This window comes from Lissotriton vulgaris, chromosome 3_1, assembly GCF_964263255.1.
Source record: "Lissotriton vulgaris chromosome 3_1, aLisVul1.2, whole genome shotgun sequence".
Classification (NCBI taxonomy): Eukaryota; Metazoa; Chordata; class Amphibia; order Caudata; family Salamandridae; genus Lissotriton; species Lissotriton vulgaris.
The window spans coordinates 1,021,541,264-1,021,562,897 of NC_141689.1; the positions used below are offsets into that span (position 1 = coordinate 1,021,541,264).

The 21,634-nt window shown below is 48.1% G+C and overlaps 1 protein-coding gene across 4 annotated transcripts in view; it reads right to left on the bottom strand.

Moving 5' to 3' along the window:
• PSIP1 (PC4 and SRSF1 interacting protein 1) overlaps positions 1-21,634 on the bottom strand; it is a 560,846-nt gene that overhangs the window by 342,209 nt on the left and 197,003 nt on the right. For all 4 annotated transcript variants that reach the window (XM_086961408.1, XM_086961410.1, XM_086961411.1 and 1 more), the window contains one exon: positions 3,618-3,735. In XM_086961408.1, the coding sequence (XP_086817534.1) occupies positions 3,618-3,735 (118 nt within the window). The remainder of the gene's footprint in view (positions 1-3,617; positions 3,736-21,634) is intronic.

Sequence of the window (21,634 nt, forward strand, 5' to 3'; positions counted from 1 at the left end):
GGCTCTCTTTACCAGAGGGATTCTTGCCCGTGCCGAGAATTGCGAGCGGAGGTTCCTGGTGGGAGCGTAGAACTGAATCCTATTTCTAAGGATGAGAGGGCCTGTCTTGTGCAGTGCTCTGTGTGTGATACACATCATTTTAAAAGTTGCTCTTTGCTTCATTGGCAACCAATGTAGATCACGCAGACAACTCGTGGCTGAGTCAAATTTTCTTTTCATACAGATAGCCTTGGCCGCTGCGTTCTGCACCATTTGGAGCTTGGTGAAGAGATACTCTGCCATACCTACGAACAGGGAGGTTCCATAGTCCAGCCTACTCATCAAGAGAGACTGGACTAGGATCTTTCTACACTCTATTGGAATCCATGGAAAGACTCTTTTAAGCATTTTTAGTGTTGCAAAGCCCTTACCGCATATAGCAGCTACATGAGTTTTCATGGACAGGGAGGTGTCAATTGTTATTCCAAGATTCCTTGCTGTTGGTGTCGGGGCAGATGGAATGCCCAGGGCTTCTGGCCACCAGCTGTCGTTTCACAGTTGGGTGTGGCCCCCAAACAGCAGTATCTCTGATTGGTCTGCGTTTAGCTTAAGATAGTGATTGTGCATCCATTCAGCCAAATCAGAGAGACAGTTTAGAAGCCTGTCTTTGGGGTTGTTCTTCTCATCCAGGATTACAGTGAGTTGAGTGTTGTCGGCATAGGAACAGATTTCAACACCCCACTTTCTGCCAATTCCATCCAGGAAAGACACAAAAACGTTGAACAGAGTAGGGCTTAGCGAGGCCCCCTGTGGGACCCCGTATTTGATGATCCGGCGTGGGGATGAGAACTTGCCCAAGTGCACTGATTGTGATCTATCCGATAGGAAAGGCCGCAGCCATCCCAGTGCTCTGTCCCTAATGCCCCTAGATGCTAAGGTATCCAGGAGCAGATTGTGTGGGACGGTGTCGAATGCCGCCGAGAGGTCCAACAGTATTAGGGCAACTGTTTTCCCCTGGTCCACATGCATTCTGATGTTGTCAAGCACGGCCAGGAGTGTTGTTTCCGTGCTGTTGTTGGCCCTAAAACCTGTTTGTGTGATATCCAACAGGTTGTTAGATTCGAGAAAACTGGCCAGTTGCCTATTGACCAGTTTCTCTAGAACTTCCGACAGATAGGGAAGTTGGGATATGGGTCTGTAATTGGCCGGGTTGTTGATATCTAAGCCTGCTTTTTTTTAAAAAGGGGGGCGACTGTGGCGTTCTTCCAACTGGATGGGAATTCTGCCGCTTCTAGCGAATGATTCAGCACTTGAGTCACTGCAGGGCAGATTAAAGGGATGAGTTGTCGGAAAATATGATGAGGGCAAGGGTCCAGGGGGGAGCCAGATTTGATTTCAAGCATCGCTTTGCCCACTTCCTCTTCAGAGAATGGGCCGAAGCTAGTGCAGCAGGCTTGGGAGGTGGGTGGCTCGTGGTCCACCGGGTAGCCCGCATTGGGGTTGGGAAAGGATGAATAGATCTTGTCTATTTTTTCGCAGAAGAAGTTATTCATTTTGTCGCAGCTTATTTGTGAGGGAATCAGATTAGATGAGAGACTGGAAGGGCTACATAGCTCTTTTACTATTTTAAAAAGCTCTTTGGAGGAGTCTTTATTCTCTATAATCCTGCGAGAAAAGTAGTCCTTTTTTGCCTTCCTAATGGCTTTAGTGTATTGCGACAGTTCTTTCTTGTAGGCTATCCTCGTCTCTTGGGTTCTTGTTAACCTCCATTTGTGTTCGAGCATAGTACATTTCCTTTTTAGTGATTTCAGTTCCTGCCCGTACCACTTTTCTGACATGGTGCGCCTGGGTTTAGCATCGCGACGCCGTCGTGAACAGTGCTCAAGAGCCATTGCGATGTGGTCCTGAAGTCTATCTGTTGCTTTGTCAACACTTATTTCTCCTATAGGGGAATGGACAAAGTGTCTCTGGAAAATGTCAACCTTGAAGTTAGCATAACTTCTCCTGTGGGTTGCTATTTGACAGGAGGGCCTAGCGTTTTTAGCAGGTAGGTGAATGTCAAACTCGACCAAAGAGTGGTCCGTCCACAGTAATGGTCTTATCCCTGCGATAAAGATAGGGTTAATATTGGAGAATATCAGGTCGAGGGTATGTCCGGCCCGATGGGTTGGTTGATTAATTGTGCGCTTTACAAATGTGAATTATTATTATTATAATGTCCAGTACAAGTTTAGTACAACTCAATATAAAAGGTATTTATTATGCTTTTGAAAGGTGTGCACATAGTCACATGCCAGTAGAAGACATGCTGTCTTAGGGAAGGTGCAGGCTCCTTGAAGTGTGTGCATTTTTAAATCTACAGGTATTCTGCAATTTCCATGGACAGCAGAAATAGGATCTATAATGTTGTGTGGCTTTGTGTGATATTTTCATTGAATCGTTCTTTTTTACTTTTTGTTTTTCAGTATTTATGACCATCAATGAATATCTTTTGATTGCAGAACAGGAGAGCACTCTCCAGTGGAATTGCAAAATTGTTGAATTCTCTGTAGGAAACCAAAGGGCTAAATCAGAAAAAAATGAACAGGGCAGAACAGCACCACTTTTCATAGTTGTGCAAAGGTCCGCCTTCTTAAAGCTGTCCAACTCCTGTGCGTGGTCATTAAGAGCACATTAATACACTGGTTAAAATGACTAGCCCACCATTTACTAATTCACTCTTGACTTTTCCCGGTGGGTTAGACTTTAGTCCAACATTGCTACAAGGCTTGCACAAATTCTCTGAATTAATTGTGCACTTTGCAATGTTTTCACGCTTTGGAACAAAACCACCTTAAATGCAGTCAAGTTAGGAATATGCTATTCCTTCATCCATGAGATTAGTGCCTTACGGGCTGAAATGCATTACAATAGCCATGTTAGGAGTTGCATACAGAAGTTATAAAATATTGCATAAGCTGCCCAGAGTCTATTTCCAGTGGCGTAGAGGTGTTAGCTTAAGCATCTGCATCACATTTGTTTTGTGGGTCTACCTAAATATAGTGGTAATATTTAGGCATAGCTCCTTCCTCATATAAAAAGTCTAGTCACTTTACCAAAAGACAGCTTTGTTTATGGAGTTGCTTATTATTTATTCAGAGGGACCTGGTTTGGGACGTCTGACCGCAATGCTGTATTGAGGTTTAGCCATTTAGGATTAGCTAGTTGGTACCCTCCTACAATGGCATAGATTAGGTTAACATTTAGGAAAAGGCTGTCCTAATGTAATAGCAGTGTTCATAGTTTTCCTTTTGTTATTTGCATTGTCACATATACAATTCAATGGAAAAGGAACTCTAAAATACTGTAGGGTGGAATAAGAGTGTGGTAGCCCGATAATGCAAATATGTGATGCTGATAACTAATATATGGAACTTCTGACTAAAAGTTAATAAGGAAATGTATTTTTAAGGGACCAAACTGGACCATTACACTGATTGGCAGGACCAAGATTTTTAACATGTAGAAGTTCTCACCAACCAGACAATACCTGCAGTCACTTCATTACACAGCCATGTTCAGGCACTGTAAAGATGTGTGCCACAGTCTGATGAATGCGGACTGATGCTTACATTTTATAATGTAGCAAAACAACTCACATGTTGCTTTCTGGAGGAGGTGGCCTCACTATTCTTGGCCTCCCTCTCGGCTTTGGAACTTTGATCTCTGTAGCAGTTGAAGTTGCAAGCGCAGCTGCAATTGAAGCTGGATTTGAAGCTAGGATTCACAGAAATTAAGAAACATTTCAGTTAGTGTACCTGATACAGTAGTTTATTGCTTATATAACATAACATGCAACAATACTGCTGGCTTTCTACTAGTCAGAACATTTGGGTACCTTATCACGCTGCAGGACCAGAAGCTACTTTTCCAAAGCAGATAAAGCCAAGCACAACTGCAAAACAGATACCTATCAGACAGGAGCATGATCTTAATTCCATTCAATGTAAACAATAACTACCAGTCCCCATCCCGACCCCGACACTGTGGGTCACCATATGAGGTCCCTGATCATTTTGAATCAGCCAGCCGAGAGGGTTACAGGCTGAACTGGAATTACAGACCCTTTGCTCTGTGTGGTGTATTAAGAGGGTCATTGGCAGTGGTGCACCCATCAAGTCACTTGGTAAATTGGACGGCTGCTTTCTCTGGCACAAAAAATATCTTCCTGCGTCTAGCCAAAATGATTCTCAGTAGGAATAACTCAACAATGCTTTCATGGCCTTAGCAGTCTTGTTTGCCTTTTTGATGTCCGCTAGGCTCCTATCTACCTCTGGCCCAAAAAGATGGTTTCCAGTGACAGGCATGTTGATCTTAGTGGCCTGAACTTCATGCTTGAATCCTGACGTGCACAGACAGGAATGTCTGCTCATTACAGTCCTCATAGCAAATTGCCAAGGTGCAGCATTAGCTGATTCTAGTGCAGACTTGAGGCAAAAATTGACTTTGTTCTGCCCCTCCTCGAAGACTGGCTTAGCTCTTTCATTTCTTCTCCAAAAAGTGTGGCATTAGGCCTTCCATGTCTTCCCATTGTTGTTGGATATCTATTAAGGAGGGCATATGAGTTGGCAGTAACACCATTGTGTAGCAGGTGCCTGCCATAATTTCTACCAGCTGCTTTTAGTCTTTTACTATTCTTGTCTGGGGGAAGGCCTAAAGTCCCCACAAGACATTGCTCTGTTCCTCACAGTAGACCCAATCAGAGAGAGTCTGACACTACATGGGTCTGTGTGTTTTTTGGACCTTGGATGGATTCCCTGCATTCCTTTTCCTCCCTAGAGATAACCAATTTGGCAGATGTGAGTTTCTGGAATACCTCCCACCACTGCTGCAAGATGCTAGGCTGCACAAGTAAAAATGTATTTGTTTTAAATACAGGGCTCAGGGTTTCTTAAAGAAAGGAACATGCTACTTACCAGTATGCATCTGTTCTTGGCATGTAGAGTTGCAGAGTTACACACTGTGCATAGATCGTCATCTAATGTTGTGTCCGGATGTTTGCACTTGTTTTTGTCCTCAAACGTTCTTTGGAAGTCACGAGATAGGGGACTCCTCCTTTGGATCACATTGCGCATGGGCATCGGCTACATCCTCCGATTGTTTTTCACCATTAGGGAAATTTGGAAGCTTTGAAAGAAAAGGAAGGATGTCCATGTAAGCTGTATCTAATTAAGATTATACTGGAACAGATAAGGTAGCCGGGGAGGCGGGTGGATGTGTGCAACTCTGCAGCTCTACATGCCAAGAACAGATGCATACTGGTAAGTAGCATTTTCCTTTCGAGAGATATGAGCTGCAGATTACACACTGTGCATAGATTGTATAGCAGTAACCATTCTTAGCGGAGACCACCCGTATCTGTTGCAGTAGTTTGAAATAGTGTTTTGAGAACAACCTGGCCCACAGTAGCTTGTTGTTTAGTTTGCACATCTAGACAACAGTGTTTTGTGAATGTGTGCGGTGTAGACCATGTAGCTGCTTTGCAGATGTCATCTAAGGGAATGTTCCCTAGAAAAGCCACTGAAGCCCCTATTTTTCTTGTAGAGTGGGCTTTAGGAGGAACAGATAACGTACATTTAGCTTTTTGGTAGCAAAATTACATACATTTGACAATCCATCTAGCTAACCCAGATTTTGATATAGGGTTGCCCTTGTGTGGCGGAGAGAAAGACACGAAATGTTGTTTGGTCTTACGAAAGGGCTGTGTTCTCTCAATGTAGTACAGAAGTGCTCTTTTGACATCTAGGGTATGAAGAGCTCTTTCTGCGACGGTCTGTGGCTGCGAGAAGAAAACGGGCAGTTCCACAGATTGATTGAGGTGGAAGGGAGAAATTACTTTAGGTAGGAATTTAGGATTAATACGGAGAACGACCGTATTAGGATGCATTTGCAGGAAAGGTTCTTGAATGGTTAGTGCTTGTAGTTCACTAACTCTCCGTAGAGAAGCAATAGCTTCTAGGAACGCAACCTTCCATGTTAAAAATTGTAGTTCACATTTATGTAAAGGTTCGAAGGGAGGTCCCATTAGCCGTGTGAGAACAATGTTCAAATTCCATACTTGTATAGGTGGTACTCTGGGAGGAATTATTCTCTTAAGTCCTCCCATAAAGGCTTTTATAGCAGGCACTCTGAAAAGAGATAGATGCGGTCTATCTTTTAAATATGCTGCTATGGCAGCAAGATGCAGTCTAATAGATTAGTAGGCTAAGTTACATCTTTGGAGGTGTAGTAAGTATCCATTGATGTGTTGAATAGACACATCTAGGGTATTGATATTGTTGTTGTGACAATATATTACAAAACGTTTCCACTTGGCTACATAGCATGCTCTAGTGGTTGGACGTCTAGCTTCTTTTAGGACAGTTCAGGAGGAAGGTTAAGGTAACCGAATTCTAAGATTTCAGAAGGCAGATCGCAAGGTTGATCTGAGCTGGGTCCGGGTGTCTGATCTCTCCACGGTTCTGGGTTAAAAGGCGTGGAGATAGGTATAGTTTTTGGTGCAGTACTACAGACAGTTCTAGCAGTGTGGTGTACCACGGTTGTCTGGCCCACGTTGGAGCAACTAGGACGAGGGTTAGAGAATGCTGCTGTAGTTTGCGCACTACTAGTGGCATGAGTAGGAGAGGCGGAAAAGCGGATGAAAATCTGCCTGACCAGTTCATCCACATCGTATTGCGTTTGGACAGTGGGTGTGGATATCTGGAGGCGAATCTTGGGCATTTGGCGTTTTTGTGGGTGGCAAAGAGGTCTGTCTGAGGTTGTCCCCACATCTGAAAGAATGGTTAAAGAACTTGCGGATGAAGTTCCCATTCGTGGATATGTTGTGTCTGACGACTTTACAGAACCGTCATGGTGTTTTGTACTCCTGCCCACTGCCCACCGCCAAATGGTCTGTGCTAGCTGAGAGAGTTGCAGGGAGTATGTTCCGCCCTGTTTCTGTGTGTAATACATGGCTGTCATGTTGTCTGTGCAGACTAATACAGCCTTGTTTGATATTTGCTTTTGGAATTCTTTTAATGCTAGGAATATGGCTAGTAACTCCAGGTGGTTGATACTGAGTAACTTTTGTTGTGGTGTCCACCTGCCTTGCATGGTGTGTTGCAGTAGGTGGGCTCCCCAGCCGGAGAGCGATGCGTCCGCTGTCAGACTATCTGAGGAACTGGCTCTAGGAACGGTCGCCCTTTGGAAAGGTTTTTGGTGTTCCACCACTGCAGAGAGCGATGAGCAAGACCATCCACCAACACTAGATTTGTCAATCTACCTTGAGCCTGGTTCCATTGGTGTGCAGTGCACTCTTGGAGAGGACGCATTTGTAGTCTTGCATGGGGCACTATTAAAATGCAAGAGGCCATCATCCATATGACCTGCATGAACACTCGAGCCGGAAGCGAGTGTTGTGGTTAAAATTTTGTGAGAAGAGCTTGCATGTTCGCTATTCTTACCGGAGAGGGATAAGCTAGCGCTGTTGGTGTTTATTGTGGCATCGAGGTATTGTTGTATGTGGGACGGTTGTAGATGGGACTTGGTATGGTTTATTGTGAACCCCAAGTCGTGAAGCAGTTGGATAGTGGCAGGAGTGTGTTGTACACACTGGTTGTAGGAGCTGGCTTTTATGAGCCAGTCGTATAGATATGGGAAGACGTGAATGTGATGTCTTCGTAAGTGTGCTGCTACTACTGCTAGGCACTTGGTGAATACTCTTGGTGCTGTCGTGACCCCGAATGGGAGTACTTTGAATTGATAGTGCTGACAGTCTATTACAAATCTGACATACTTCATGTGAGCATTTTGAATGGGAATGTGGAAGTATGCGTCCTTGAGATCTAGAGAAACAAGGAAGTTGTTTTGTAAAAGAGGAGGAAGGACCTGTTGGAGTGTGACCATGTGAAAATGGTCTGACTGTATGTATATGTTTAGGGGTCTGAGGTCTAGAATAGGCCTTAAGAGAGCAGTCCTTCTTTGTGATAAGAAAGTATAGGGAGAGTAAACTCCCTTGTTTTGTTGATGCAGAGGAACTAATTCTATTGCATTTTTTTCTAGTAGGGATATTACTTCTTGCTTTAGCAGTAATGGATGCTCTTGTGACAGTGGAAGCTGTCTGGGTGGTATGTTTGGGGGGAGGGGGGGGTCAGATGTTAGTTCGAGACAGTAACCTGATTGAATAATTTGTCGCAACCACCTGTCTGATGTGATGTTGGTCTAGACAGGAAGGAATTGTTGTAGTCTTCCCCCACTGGAGTGGAATGGTGAGGGGGAAGTGGAGGAAAGTCATTGCGTAGGAGTGGAGGCAGAGCGGGAGTTGTTAGTTTTGCCTCTGCCTTTGTTATTGTTACCACTGCCTCTTTGGCAGACCCTAGTGAAGGTGGATTGGCTAGGGGTCTTATGAGGAGTGGAGGGGCTATCAGAAGAGTAGCCTCTTGTTGTGCCTCTGTAGGATGAGCGACGAAAGGAACGTCTGGGAGCTTGCGACTGCAAGGCTCCCATAGATTTAGCGGTGTCTGTATCTTTTTTCATCTTTTCTAGGGATACATCAACATTAGGGCAAAATAGGTGTTGCTCATCAAATGGTTGATTGAGGATGGAATTCTGCACTTCAGGTTTGAAACCTGAAATAAGTAGCCAGGCATGTGGACGCTGGTGTTAATTGCCCTTGAAGCAGTATCTGCGGCATCTAGGGCACAACGGATGGAGGTATTGTTGATAGTTTTACCTTCCTGTATGAGTTAATTGGCCCTATTTTTATATTTGTGTGGTAGAAGCTGCATTATGGATTCCAGGTCATCATAATGTGCCGTGTCATATCTTGCTAACAGCGCTTGAGTATTGGCAATGCACCATATGTTTGCTGCCTGTGACGCTGTTAGTTTGCCAGAGGCGTCAAGGAGTTTAGACTCCTTAACTGGTGGGGAGGCCTCACCTGATGTTTGGGAATTGGCCTTTTTCCGTGCATTGGAGACTACAAGGGAGTCTAGCCGTGCGGGGCCTCTAATATAGGCTGGATCTGTGGGGGCAGCTTTGTATTTTTTTCTCAGTTCGGGAGTTGAGGACTCGAGCCCTGACTGGATCTTTAAATACCTCTGGTGCATGCTTAATGACCTCCTTAAGCATTAGCAGAATTGAAGCGTGGTGTCGAAAGTGTCCATTAAGAAATCTTCCTCCACAGTGTCTGTGTGTAGGTCAACCCCATTGTATTGGGCAGCCCTATGGACAAGTAGGTTAAAACCTACAGTGTCTTATGGGGGGGGGGAGGAGGCCTGGAGGGATATACATCATCCTGAGGAACATAAGGGGTGTTATAATCATCCCATGGGTTAGGTGACCGAGGGGGACTGTTGGTCCTTGGTGGCTCATCTGCACCCCCACCTGTATCATCAGAATCTGTATCTACATCATCATCTGGAATAGGGGATGGTGTAGGAAAGTGATGGGCTAGCCTGGCTTATGAGGATTATGAATTCGAAACCGGTCCCAGGATGCTGGTTTCCGGTTCAGGGAAGACATGCCATGGCAGTTCGGGCTGGACTATTCCTACGAGACACAGGGTTAGACTGATTTGCATATGGCCATGTCTAAACTGGGGTGGCTGAGTGAGCTAAAGAATGGTGATGGATTAAACCCAGATCAGTTGACTGGGGGGGAGTGTTTTATTTGCTCAAACGCTCCGTCCATCATCCCCTTTGGTATCGCTTTGGATGTCAAAGCAGCGGTCGGCGTGGCTGAGGAAGAAGATGGCTTCTTTTTCGGTGTCAACTGTGTATCTGCACCGGGAGTAGGCTGACTCGAGCCCGAGCCGCCTGAAGGCTTGGTAGGCTTCTTTGCCGAGCCCGAAGGCAGGGCATGGGAAGCAGTCTCTCTGTGTGCACCCGAAGGGGAGTGTGTGACCGAAGCCTTTTTGGAGGGTGTTGAGGAAGGGCCGGTGCCGACGTGTGTACTTACGACCCGCTGAGCTGGAGTGATGTCCTCGACGTCTGAGTCGTCGCCATCGGAGTAGCTGCCGCTTTCTTCGGCCCGCTGCTGTTCTGGCACATCGACGCCCTCTTCAAAGATGTCGTCGGGGATCGAAGCGGATGAGCGAGCAATCGTTCTTCGAGCTAGTCGGTCCCAAATTGTCTGCTTGGAGGGGAAGGAGGTACAAGCTGAACAGTCTCTGGCCTCGTGCTCCGGTGAGAGGCAAAGGCAGCACACCTCATGGAGATCGGTGTGGGGAAACAATCGACCCACAAAGAGGACACTTCTTGAATGGCGTTCTTTCCATGAGCCAGAAGATAAGGCCTATGTAGGCCCTAAGGCCTTCGTCAAAGACAGGAATCGAAGAGTTTGAAATTATCGAGATTGTGGAGATGGGAAACGCTTTGGAGACAGTACCGTCGGAAACGGGTGAGGGATTGCGCGCGGTATGAAAACTCTGTTCCAAACCGAAGTGCAGTAAACACAACCGAGCAAGATGGCGGGAAAAACAGTCTGAGTATGGAGCCTATGCCCATGCGCAATGTGATCCAAAGGAGGAGTCGCCCATCTTGTGACTTCCAAAGAACTTTTCAGGACAAAAACAAGTGCAAACATCCGGGCCCAACACTAGATGGCGATCTATGCACAGTGTGTAATCTGCAGCTCATATGCCTCGAACACGTGTCTTCCCTTTCAATCTCCATTTGTAAAAAAAAGAAAAGAAAAAAAAAGGGATCTGCAGCTCTCTTAACCACCCTATGCATGTGGAGATGTCATCTTGGGAAGGGGACCTTGAGATATAGGTGGCTACCTCCTTTTGAAGAGAGACAGCCTCACTGTCCTTCTTTAGTGTCTCTACCTTGCCATGGGCCTCAAGTTCAGATTCTTGTTGCACATGCATCAAGTCCTATTCCCCAACTCTGGGTCTACTTTTCACCTCTAATGGTGTTCGAGCAGTAGCGGCACCCCCCCCCCCCAGCGCCTTGAGACCCTACGGGTATGTAGCGCGCTCTATAAGTGTCACTGATTGATTGATTGATTTTCATTTTTAAGTGTTAAGTCTCCTGTCTTGGTCTATTTAGGTCTATGGGGCATGGGACCTTATACTGCTGCATAGATTCCTCAAATGTAAACTAATTTCAGACTAGTGGCTAAATCTTTGCCTGCAGTGGCCTCTTGGTCCTCTCAATGTTGCGGATGTCAAAGTATTTCTTGTCCCCATGGGACTTTTTCCTTCAAAGATACCTGTCCGTCTTCGAGCTGCATCGTACTGTGTAGCTGAGCCAACAACCTTTAGCAACTCCTTACTGAGGACTTTTTCTGTAGACCAATGGGAAGGAAAGACACTTGAGCTCCTTAGACTGCAAGCTTTTTTTTCTAGAGCCTGTGGTTTTGCAGCTCTCTTATTCCACTATTCCACTAAAAGACCCCAGTGGTTTCGCAGACAATTTGACTGTCTTGTCTTTTAATAGTTTCAGTGTTTTTTGGAGTGGAGCCCTATAGTTTTAGGGACCCTTGTATGGTGAGAACTTTAGCCCTCCTTTTGGATAATCTAAACACCCCAGGTGTTCGCCTTAATGCCGATCCATATGCAAACACAGACGTCTTTACGTAACACAGTACAGTGGTCCAAGATACGAAAGAGAACCTGCAAATCACTCGAGTAAGAGATATTTTTCTAGATTCAGGCTGTTGGGCGTTAATGTTTTAAAGCTTTAAGAGGCAGTAGAGCAAACAGAAGTTAAGATATTGAAAATCGGATGAAACTAGATGAACAGTGTCTCAGAAAGTTGCTTAAATATAGCGTTTGGCTCAAAAGTATTCCATCTCAAGCTGATGTTTAAGCACTTCTAGCGACAAGAAGCAGAAGGGAGAAACACAAGCAATTTAAGGTCCTACAGATAATTAAAAATGCAATCCACAATACTGCTTGCAGAGCCAAGATCTGGACTGTGAACACTTGACATGCTTTGCGGATAAAAACCAAATTAGCAACAGGGTTATCCATTTCTAAAATAGAAAGCAAAGCACCTCCAGATAAATTTCCCACTATGCAAATCAGTCTGACCCTGTGCCTCATGGGAACAGTCCAGCCCGAACTGCCACGCCATGCCTTCCCTGGACCGGAAACAAGCTTCCGAGGACCGGTTTCTGGCATTCCAGCCGTCTTCAGCCAGGTTTGCTTGAATCAGTGGTGTGGAGTGCATGGGACTCACGGCTGAGCATACCCATCCCACTAGGGGTGACAAATGCAAAAACCACAGTTGATGGACAGAAACAGGTCCTCGGAAGCTTGTTTCCGGTCCAGGGAAGGCATGGCTTGGCAGTTCGGGCTGGACTGTTCCCATGAGGCACAGGGTCAGACTGATTTGCATATGGCCATGTCTGAACTGGGGTGGTGTGGAGTGCAAAAAAACGATGAATTTTGGCCCAGATCTCTATACTGGGGTGAATGTATGACATTGTTCTGCATTCTGTCCATCAACTGTGGTTTTTGCATTCGTCTTTTATAAAAAAGACGCAAGCAAAGGCCAGTAGAGTGGCCCAAAAGGAATCACAAAAACACAAGCATGTGCAATTTCTAGCTCTGTTTTCAAACCCCCTACAAAAAGTCTCTCGCTGCGCGAGCAATGCTGCGCACTGCACTGTTCGGCACGAGACCTAAAAATAAGGAGGACGCGCTATAAAGTTGGTCCTCAAGGCAGGTAAGTAGCAAACTCACTTCCATTCTAGGAAGGAATGAACCCTCCTAAGCAAGGCAGGGGGAGAATGGTAAACAATACGTCCCAGCAGCATGCAGCGGTTGCAGATAGTTACAATGCAACAGTCACAAAAAGTCTCCTTTACCAAAAAAGAAAGGAAAGCATGCCAGAGAAAATATACAATTTCTGTGGTTACTGAACAAGAAGACAACTGCATGTTGTCAATCTTTCCCAGGTGAGCAACTAACAGAAGGCTGTTTTTTTTTTATAAGAGTAGAGAGCAGCATCACCCATAATAGCCCCTTCCTACCCCTCCAATTGACATTTTGCATTGCCCTTCCTGAAGCATAGAACTTGGAATCAAGTGAGGAGGAAAGGGGAGGGGGAGAGAGAGGAAAACAGAAGAGGAGGAGAGAAGGGAGGTTATGAGAGTAAAGGAATAGAAAGATTTCAAATTATTTGCAGAGTATTCTGTAGATCCGTGTAGTGCGCATGAGGGGATTTGTATAAGAGGAAGTGGAGGGGCCTGGGTAAGTGTGACTACACGGAAGAGTCGGGAGAGGGTGAAAAAGGTGGTGTAAGAAACTGGCTCTATATATATATGGCACCAAAGTGAGGTACTGCGTGTGTATAGAGTCCAAGGGTCTCCAGAGATTTGGCAGCGGTTAAAGTTAGATAAAACCTTACTCTCTTCAGTGGTAGCTTGGTCAAGCAGTAAGGCAGTATCCGAGGACAGTGTAAAGCATTTGATGTACACACTCTGGCAGCAAATGAATTCACACACTCAAGAACTGAACTCTAGGCCAATTGATTTGTATAAAAAATATACTGGTTTATTTCTATCACCAAGCGAGCCTGATACAGGTAAGCATAAAAATACTTTTCAGGGAGGAGGAGCTACGCGGGCATCGAAGATGGTCGCGTGAGCAGAGGGCTCCCGAGACCCGCGCCGCCCTCTTGCACATATCCTTCCAATATCCTGAATATTTCTATGGGCTTTTGAAGTTCTACTCTCGCTGATCCTGATACATTTTCAAGAACTGAGATCGGACTTCGGGAACCGTTTTTACATAGTCTTCAACTTTCTGGCCTGCCCCCGGACGGGACCGGGGTCTCTCCTGCTCTGCCTGGCCGAGACGCAACTCAACAACAGCGGTCAAAGGACATCCTTCCCATCGGTGTCATTGTCACAGTTTCGGTTTCTCCTCGACCTCCTAATTGACTGTTTTGAAAGTACTCCTGACTTCGGACCGCGGTGGCCTGACCCGCTGTGCTCTCCGGCCATATCCCTAGTCTCACAGGCTACGATTTTGGACGACAACTCCGCTTTAGCGACCCGCCGATATCTGCCATTTACACCAGGTCCAGAGGGGCCCTTCGGGGCGCGGCTTTCAATATGGCGACCTAACGTGAAACTGAGAAGAGCAAGACGAAGGTGCCGACCCGTGGGGTCCCGTCCAAACTAATGTTATGGACCGATATACACAACCAAAGGGTTCCCCCAGTGGTGCTGGCCATAGTCTTGAGGACCAAAGGGTTCCCCCAGTGGTGCTGGCCGTAGTCTTGAGGACCCGAGGACAGACCTTGTGGCAACATCGGAGGTCTCACTCCAAGATCTAATGCGTGCCATCGCTGGGATTAAGACTGATATGGGGCTACAATATGAGGCCATTGTCTCCAAGATCAACACGGTGGCCGTTGAGGTTACCCTCATCAGAGCGGACTTGGCTAAGACCAACGAGAGGGTCAAGGCCTTGGACCTTAAGGCCTCCAGTCTTGTTACGGATATGGCGGACGCGCAGTCGGAGATTGGCAACCTGCGATCATCTCATGATATGATGGCCAGACGAGTGTGAAAACAGGGCCCGACGTAACAACATTTGCTTAGTCGGGGTACCTGAGAACAGCGGTGACACTACCGTTGACCTACTAGTGGAGGATTTAATTGTGACTCATCTCGCTCCCCGCTGGACTTAGTAAGTTTTTTGCGGTCGAGCGTGCGTACCGTTTCCCGGGTGGACAGACTAAACCGGGGGCTCCCCCGAGGCCTATTATTGCTAGGCTCTTCCACTTTCAGTATCGGGACGCTATCCTCCAGGCTTCTCGTAGGCACGGCCCATTGAAGTAGGAGAACAGTTCAATCTCTATATATCCTGACTTTACTCCTCAAGTCCAGCGGCAGCGGATGGGATTCCAGGGAGTGAAACGTCGCTTGCGGGACTTGGGACTCAAATATGCGATGCTGTTTCCGGCTCTACTTCGCATCGAATATCGGGAGCGTACTTTCTTTTTTGATCGACCGGACAGTGTTGGCGACTGGCTGGACTCGCTGCCGAAGATGGACGATGGGAGTGGCGGCCCTGGCGGCGCGGAAGGTGGTGCATCGGCACAGGAATGACATTTTGGTTCTTGGTGTCTGGTTTTGGTTCACATTCACCGGCTGAGTTTTGGTTTTATTTACTTATTCTTGCTTTAGGCCCGAGGGTGGTGCGGGGTGGGGCGGTCTCTCTTCCTCCTCTGGGGTTCTTTGTGTAGTGTATTATGAAGGGGCGACAGGCACACTGCAGTTTGGGGTGGCTTTTTAGTCGTACGCAGGGGTGCAGGGCGGGGGGGGTGTTGTAACGGGTTGTTGCTTGGGGGTTCCGGGGGGGGGGGGGGGGGTTGTTATTGTTTTTGTATTAGTTTTTATCACATGGCACAATGTATATTGCTGTTATCCTGTTGCTCTTGGGTTCGGGGAGGGGGGGGGGGGGGGGGGGGGGGGTGGGGTGTGGCGCTTTGCTGGGATGGGGGGGTGATTTGAAATTGTTGTCTTGGAACGTAATGGTCTGGGAGACAAGATAAAACGTGGTGTTGTATTCCAATTTCTCAGACGTCACTCCCCTGATATAGTCTGTTACAGGAGACCCATCTGATTGGAAATGCGTGTAGGGCCCTTGATAGACGAGGCTACAGGCTGGTAGCACACGCTGGGTTTACATCTGGCTCCAGAGGGGTTGGCATAATGGTCAAATCCTCCCTGCCCCTTGAGATGGACTAGGTCGCCCTTGATGATAGGGGTCGGTATGCGGCTGTCTCTGGGCGGTGGGAGGGGAAGGTGCTCACAGTTGTTAGTGTATATATTCCCCCGGGTCTTCAGGCTACCACCTACGCTGATCTCGGACGAATTCTCCTAGGGCTTCCAGATGGTATCCTTGTACTGGGTGGGGATTTCAACTCTGTGGTCTCTGGTGAGTGTGACCGATTACCCCCTAGAGTCCTGCCAGCGTCTCAGTTGTGGCTGTCTGAGTCGATTGAGACTTTTGGATTGGTGGATGTCTGGCGGATGCTGCACCCTATGCAAATGCGATACACGTTCCACTCTGGAGCACATGGCAGTCTCTCCAGGATCGACTATTTTCTGATGTTGTCCGCTCATACTCCCTTTGTGCGTGGGGTTCGCCATCTTCCCAGGGGCATTTCTGATCATTCACCCTTGTTGCTAGAGATTTCGATGGGTTTTTGTGGTGAGAGCAGGGTTCCCCCTATCCATCCCTGGCACTTAAGGAATCCTAAGCTGCGCTCCGAGCTTCTAAAGGCTATTGATTGTTACTTCAATGAGAATGTGGGGTCCGTCTCTTCTCCTATCTCCTTGTGGGAGGCCTTTAAAACTGTAATAAGGGGATCTGCACTGTCATTGATCGCTGCCGATGAGAAGGTCAAACGGGAGAACTTAGTGCGCCTTGAGGCAGAAATCACTTCGCTTGAGAGCGAACTGGGTGGTAATGATACTCCTGCAGTCCTACACTCATTGGCGCTAAAGCAGGCTGATTATAGGGCTCTGGTGACTGACGCTGCTAAAATTATGAACAGGAATCAGCTGGGCAGACTCTATGATGTGGGCGATTAGGCGAGTAAGCTTCTGGCATGGTTGGATAAATCTGAGAAAATGAGTCATGTGGTGCCAGTGATTAAACGGTTGACAGGGGAGTGTGTGTCTGACCGAGGTGAGATTGTGGAGTGCTTTGTGGACCATTTTCGGATGGTCTATCGATCGGTGAGTGATAGAGATGAGTCCGATTCCCGTCTGCTCTTGCGTGATATTGCGCTGCCCTGTATTTCGGACGAGGATAGGTCCATTTTGGATGCGCCTATAACGGTGGAGGAGGTCGCTATTGCTATACGATTCCTTCGTTCGGGTAAAGCTATGGGGCCGAATGGTCTGCCCATAGAGCTCTACAAGCTGCGGCCTGATAAGATGGCGGTGTATCAGCGAACTATGTTCATGGATGCCTTTGAGGCTGGTCTCCTCCCCCTCAATCAGCGTTTGGCCACTATTGTCGTCATCTACAAGGATGGTAAACCTCGTGACCAATGCACCTCCTACCGCCCCATTTCTCTGCTTAACCCCTTCGATGCTCATGACGAGCTCAGCTCGTCATGAGGCACAGTGGAGATGTGCTGATGACGAGCTGAGCTCGTCATGAACAATGGGCTTTCCAACAATTCAGCACCGGAGGAAAATATCTCTAGCAACCAAGGTGTTAATACTGAGCCCAAGATCCTGGCTAAATTGCTTGCGAATCACTTGCTAACGGTAATCTGCGACCTGATCCATCTGGATCAGTCCGGTTTTATTCCCCATCGGAATACGGCACTCAATCTTCGTAGACTCCACGGGGTTCTCGCGAGAGCTGTGACTTTGACCGAACCTGCCATTTTAGCTTCTCTTGACGCCACTATGGCTTTTGACACCATCGAGTGGTCTTACCTTTGGGCGGCTCTGTCAAAGTTTGGCTTTGGCCCTAACTTTATTGCCTGGGTAAAACTCCTCTATGAACAACAACTGGCCCAGGTGGTGGTCAATGGCAGAGTGACTGGTTAGTTCCCGCTCGGGCGTGGCACTCGACAGGGTTGTCCGCTCTCCCCCCTCCTCTTTGCCTTAGCACTGGAACCGTTGGCGGAGTGGCTCCAATGGGAGCCCTCGATCAGGGGCATTCGGTGGGCCCCTGACCTCGAAGATCGAGTCTCGTTATACGCAGACAACATTCTCCTTTATTTCACTTCGCCCCAGAAGTCACTCAACGTGCTTTTTGATGTCCTCACCTCCTTCGGGAAGAACTCGGGTCTCGTCATTAATTGGACTAAATCATGCATATATGCTATAGCAGGGGACCTTCCGCCATTACCCAGTAGATTCCCGATTCAGGTGGTTGAGACTTGGTTCAAGTACCTGGGAATTTACGTCTCCTTGGACCCCTCTGTCCGCTATGACCGCAACTTATATGCTCCTCTCCGGCGACTTAAATTGGATGTCCAGAGGTGGCGCAGCTTGCCCCCATCTCCATTGGGGCGTGCAGCTCTTTTCAAGATGATGTCCCTCCCTAGATTTTTGTACGCTCTGCAAAATTTTTTCGACTCTGTATTTCCGTGAGGTCGAGGGCCTTCAGAGACAGCTGATCTGGGAGGGGCGGGCACGTATCTCCTTGCCTAAACTTACTTTGCCATGGTACGACGGCGGCAAAGCCCTCCCGGACATCAGGCGTTACTACTGGGCCTCCCAGTTGAGCGCGGTTAACCATGTGACGTACTCCCCAGGTCCTGTCCCTGCCTTTGCGATGGACAAGTTCCTCTTGCCGGGCGGGAACTTCAACAGGGCATTGTACTCGAAGGAGCCATTCCGATCTTTGACTGGACCTACGAAGTGTGCTGTGCGTGCGTAGAGAGACGCGAATGTTGCTACGGGCTGGGGCGATAAGATGACACGACTGACTCCATTGTAGGACTCTGATAGGTTGGGTAGCCTGTGGCGAACGTATCCGCTTTTTGGTCCAGAATACATGCTATTATGGGACGGGTCACCGGGGTCTCTCTTTTGCCTGAGGCTTGTTGTTGCCTACTTAATGTCTGGGAGCCTACAGACTGTACGGCTGCTCCGACTTTCTGGGTCACTCTTGGTAACATGGTTGCCAAGAGGGATATTGCTCAACTCTGGGGTTCCCATAGGCCACCCGGGATAACAGCTTGGAAGGAGAACATGGACTGGTGCATGTTATGGGAGAAGACGGTCTATGTGGCTCGGGGTCGTCCTAAGAAATGGGGCAGGATTTGGTCCAAGTGGAACGCGTACCGTGGAGATATCTGCACTCCTCCACTTGAGTTTACTACTGGTGTCCTGTTGTCCCCGTAGTTAATCGCTCTACCATGTGATTGTGTGGTGTGTTTGTTATATGTTTTTCAACAAAATTATAAAACGAAACCTATTTTATCCTTCTTATTTTTCTGTGTTTTGGTGCCGGTACACCATTAAGCTGCTACTCTCTGTTCTAACTATACTGCCTCTATATCTGGCATCCAGATGTCTATTGTCATAGCGGCCGGCCCGATTGGGTTGTAGGCAGACGCTGTGTACTGTGCACACCGAAAATAAAGGTTTTAAAAAAAAAAAATTTAAAAAAAATACTTTTCAGTAGTAAATTACTTGTATGAACACAGTTCAAAATTGCAGAGTAACTTGTGCTGGTTTTGGTTACAGTTTTAAGTAAGCAGTTTACAACACATTGCAGGTATAGTACATTCGAATGAATGGGATTTTTAAGAAAAATGCAGTTAATTTTCAGATTACTTTTGCTAACACAGGACTGGATCCTAGATTCAGCCCTGGGACATTTCCTGAAAACAGGTAAGTAAATGTGTTTTGGTTAGAGGTACGATTTTTAAAGTGTATTATTGCATTTCAAAAGTTGACACTTTGAAACTTTTTCACATTGAATCACCAATGTTATACAATGGAAGGAAATTCACTTAGTTTTAAAAAGTCGATACTTAGAAGGTTATCGGGTTCCAGGTAGGTAATCGGTCTTTGGAGTTAGGGTCCTGGGGTTAGACTCAGGGGTTCTCCCAGGGTCAGTAAAGCACTGTTGTTTCACCCTTAACGGCACTCAGACGGCCAGGTGCAGAGTGTTGAGACCCATTGTTATCCCATGGAGGATAGGGGGGGCTCCTGTTGGAGGCTGCTGGCAAGCAGGCCACAGGGTCGTGGGAGCAAAGCTCCTGGGGTTAAGCTCAGGGCAAGTTGGAGACCAAGGTAGCACAAAAGGGGCACCCTCAGCGGCGCTAGGGCAGCTGGGTGCAGGGTGCTGTTTTGAGGTCGGGTGCCCTGTTGATTTCAATGGCGATTCTCTGGGACAACGAAACACAGCAGGCTCGGGGACGAGGATCTTCCTGGAGCGACCAACAATTTGAGGGGTAAGTAGGGATGTAGAGGGTTGGTTAGGCACCGCTCGGTTGAGCACACAAGGCCGTGGGGCGTCGGGTGCAGGGGTACCTTGGGACGTCGGATTTTCTTACCCTCTCTGGTCGCAGTAGGGGGCGTCCTCTGGATTGGGGCTGCAGGCGTTGTCTGGAGGCTTGAGGCAGGTCAGTGTTCGCCGGGTCTCGGGTCAGGATCGCCGGGGGGGGAACCTCTTCATAGTGTTTGTTCACTCAAACACAGGCCGGGCTCAGCGGGTTCAGAGTGTGCTGGATTTGCGGTTTCTGGCTGGCACCAGAAGCTGCAGTTTACACACGTCCGGTGTTCACGGGAGAAACAGCTTGGAAAGTGAATGCAGGCAAGTCCTCTGGGGTTTTAGAGGTTGCTGGCCGCTGGACACGCCAGGGTTTCGCAGGAGCAGGTTCGAGGGGAGACGGGGATGGGGCCAAGTCAGTGGGCGTCGTCCTCTTGTTAGCTTTGCACAGCTTTCAGTCTTTCTTGTCCTTTTGTGGTTGCTGGATATGAGGAAGGAAGGTTTAGGGTGCCCCTAAATACTACATTTAGGAGCGTTACAGTTAGGTAAAGGTCGGGGACCAATGGGTCCCTTCCCTGGGGTGGGTACACCCCCTATTCTGCCACTCTCCAGTGGGAGGAGGGCAAGAGCCTGTCCCTGGTTGGCTGGGTCCCCCCATCCTCAAGATGGCGGGCCTTGAGGTTCCCCTTACTATATCTCTCGCCCGCAATGTGCAAGCGCATTGGCAGGCAAGACATAATTAACAGCACTGGAGGTCTACACACATCTAGAAGGGATTTTGCTTGAGATCCACCAGGTTTGAACCAGAAGCCTTGGACCAGTGTTATCATGGGTTCACTAGGAGAATAGACGATATCACAAGGAATCAGCAACTAGATGCAGCTTCATCAGCACAGACCCCTCATCAACGAAATGGGGTAAATGTCCATTCAGGGGGCGTGGCCAAGATGGCGGAGCGAGCGGACGCTTCTTCCCGCAGCTCCTCCAGCCCGAGCCCTTTTTCGGCAGCTTCTCTCCCCCCCGCTGGAGCTCAGCGGCCGCGGGGCGGGTGGCGGAAACCTTGGTGCATGCACGGGTGGTAAAATGAAGTCCCGGGTGCTGATGTAAGAGACCATTTGGGCGATGGCGAATTGACCGCGAAGCGCCACTGAGTTGAGGTGGTGCGAGCAGCTGGAGGCGGGGTCCCGCGGACGGAGCCTTACAGCTAGCCCGGCACGGAGGCCTCGGCTGGACAGCGTGGCGTCTGTTTGCCACTTTGCAGCGGTTCTGTGACTTTGAATCTAATGAGCCGGATGAGCAGCCCGCGAGGGACGCTGCGGAGAAGAATTGTCGCTGACTGGGTGTAGCGAAACTCGAGACCACGGCTGCGGCCTTGAACGCCACGCGCTTTCCAGTCCCGACTGAAGTTTGGAGAGAAGTGCGGAATGAGGGGGCAGAGCAACTGGCCCTACTAAAGACCGGGAGACCCCGAAGGGGACTCATTGTTATAGCCCTGGGACTGTGTGAAACTTGAGCAGTGACCATTGGAGACGGATGGCCTTCCTGGAGATGTCTAGCCGCCATTTTGTCCCCTCTGGAGACGACGGAGACAAACCCCTGAGGTCGCGGCCTAGGCTACTACGCACCCCCCGGCCCAAGATGGAGTGTGCAGCAAGGATGCAGCACGGTTGGCACTACCACGGACCGGGAGGTCTCAGAGCG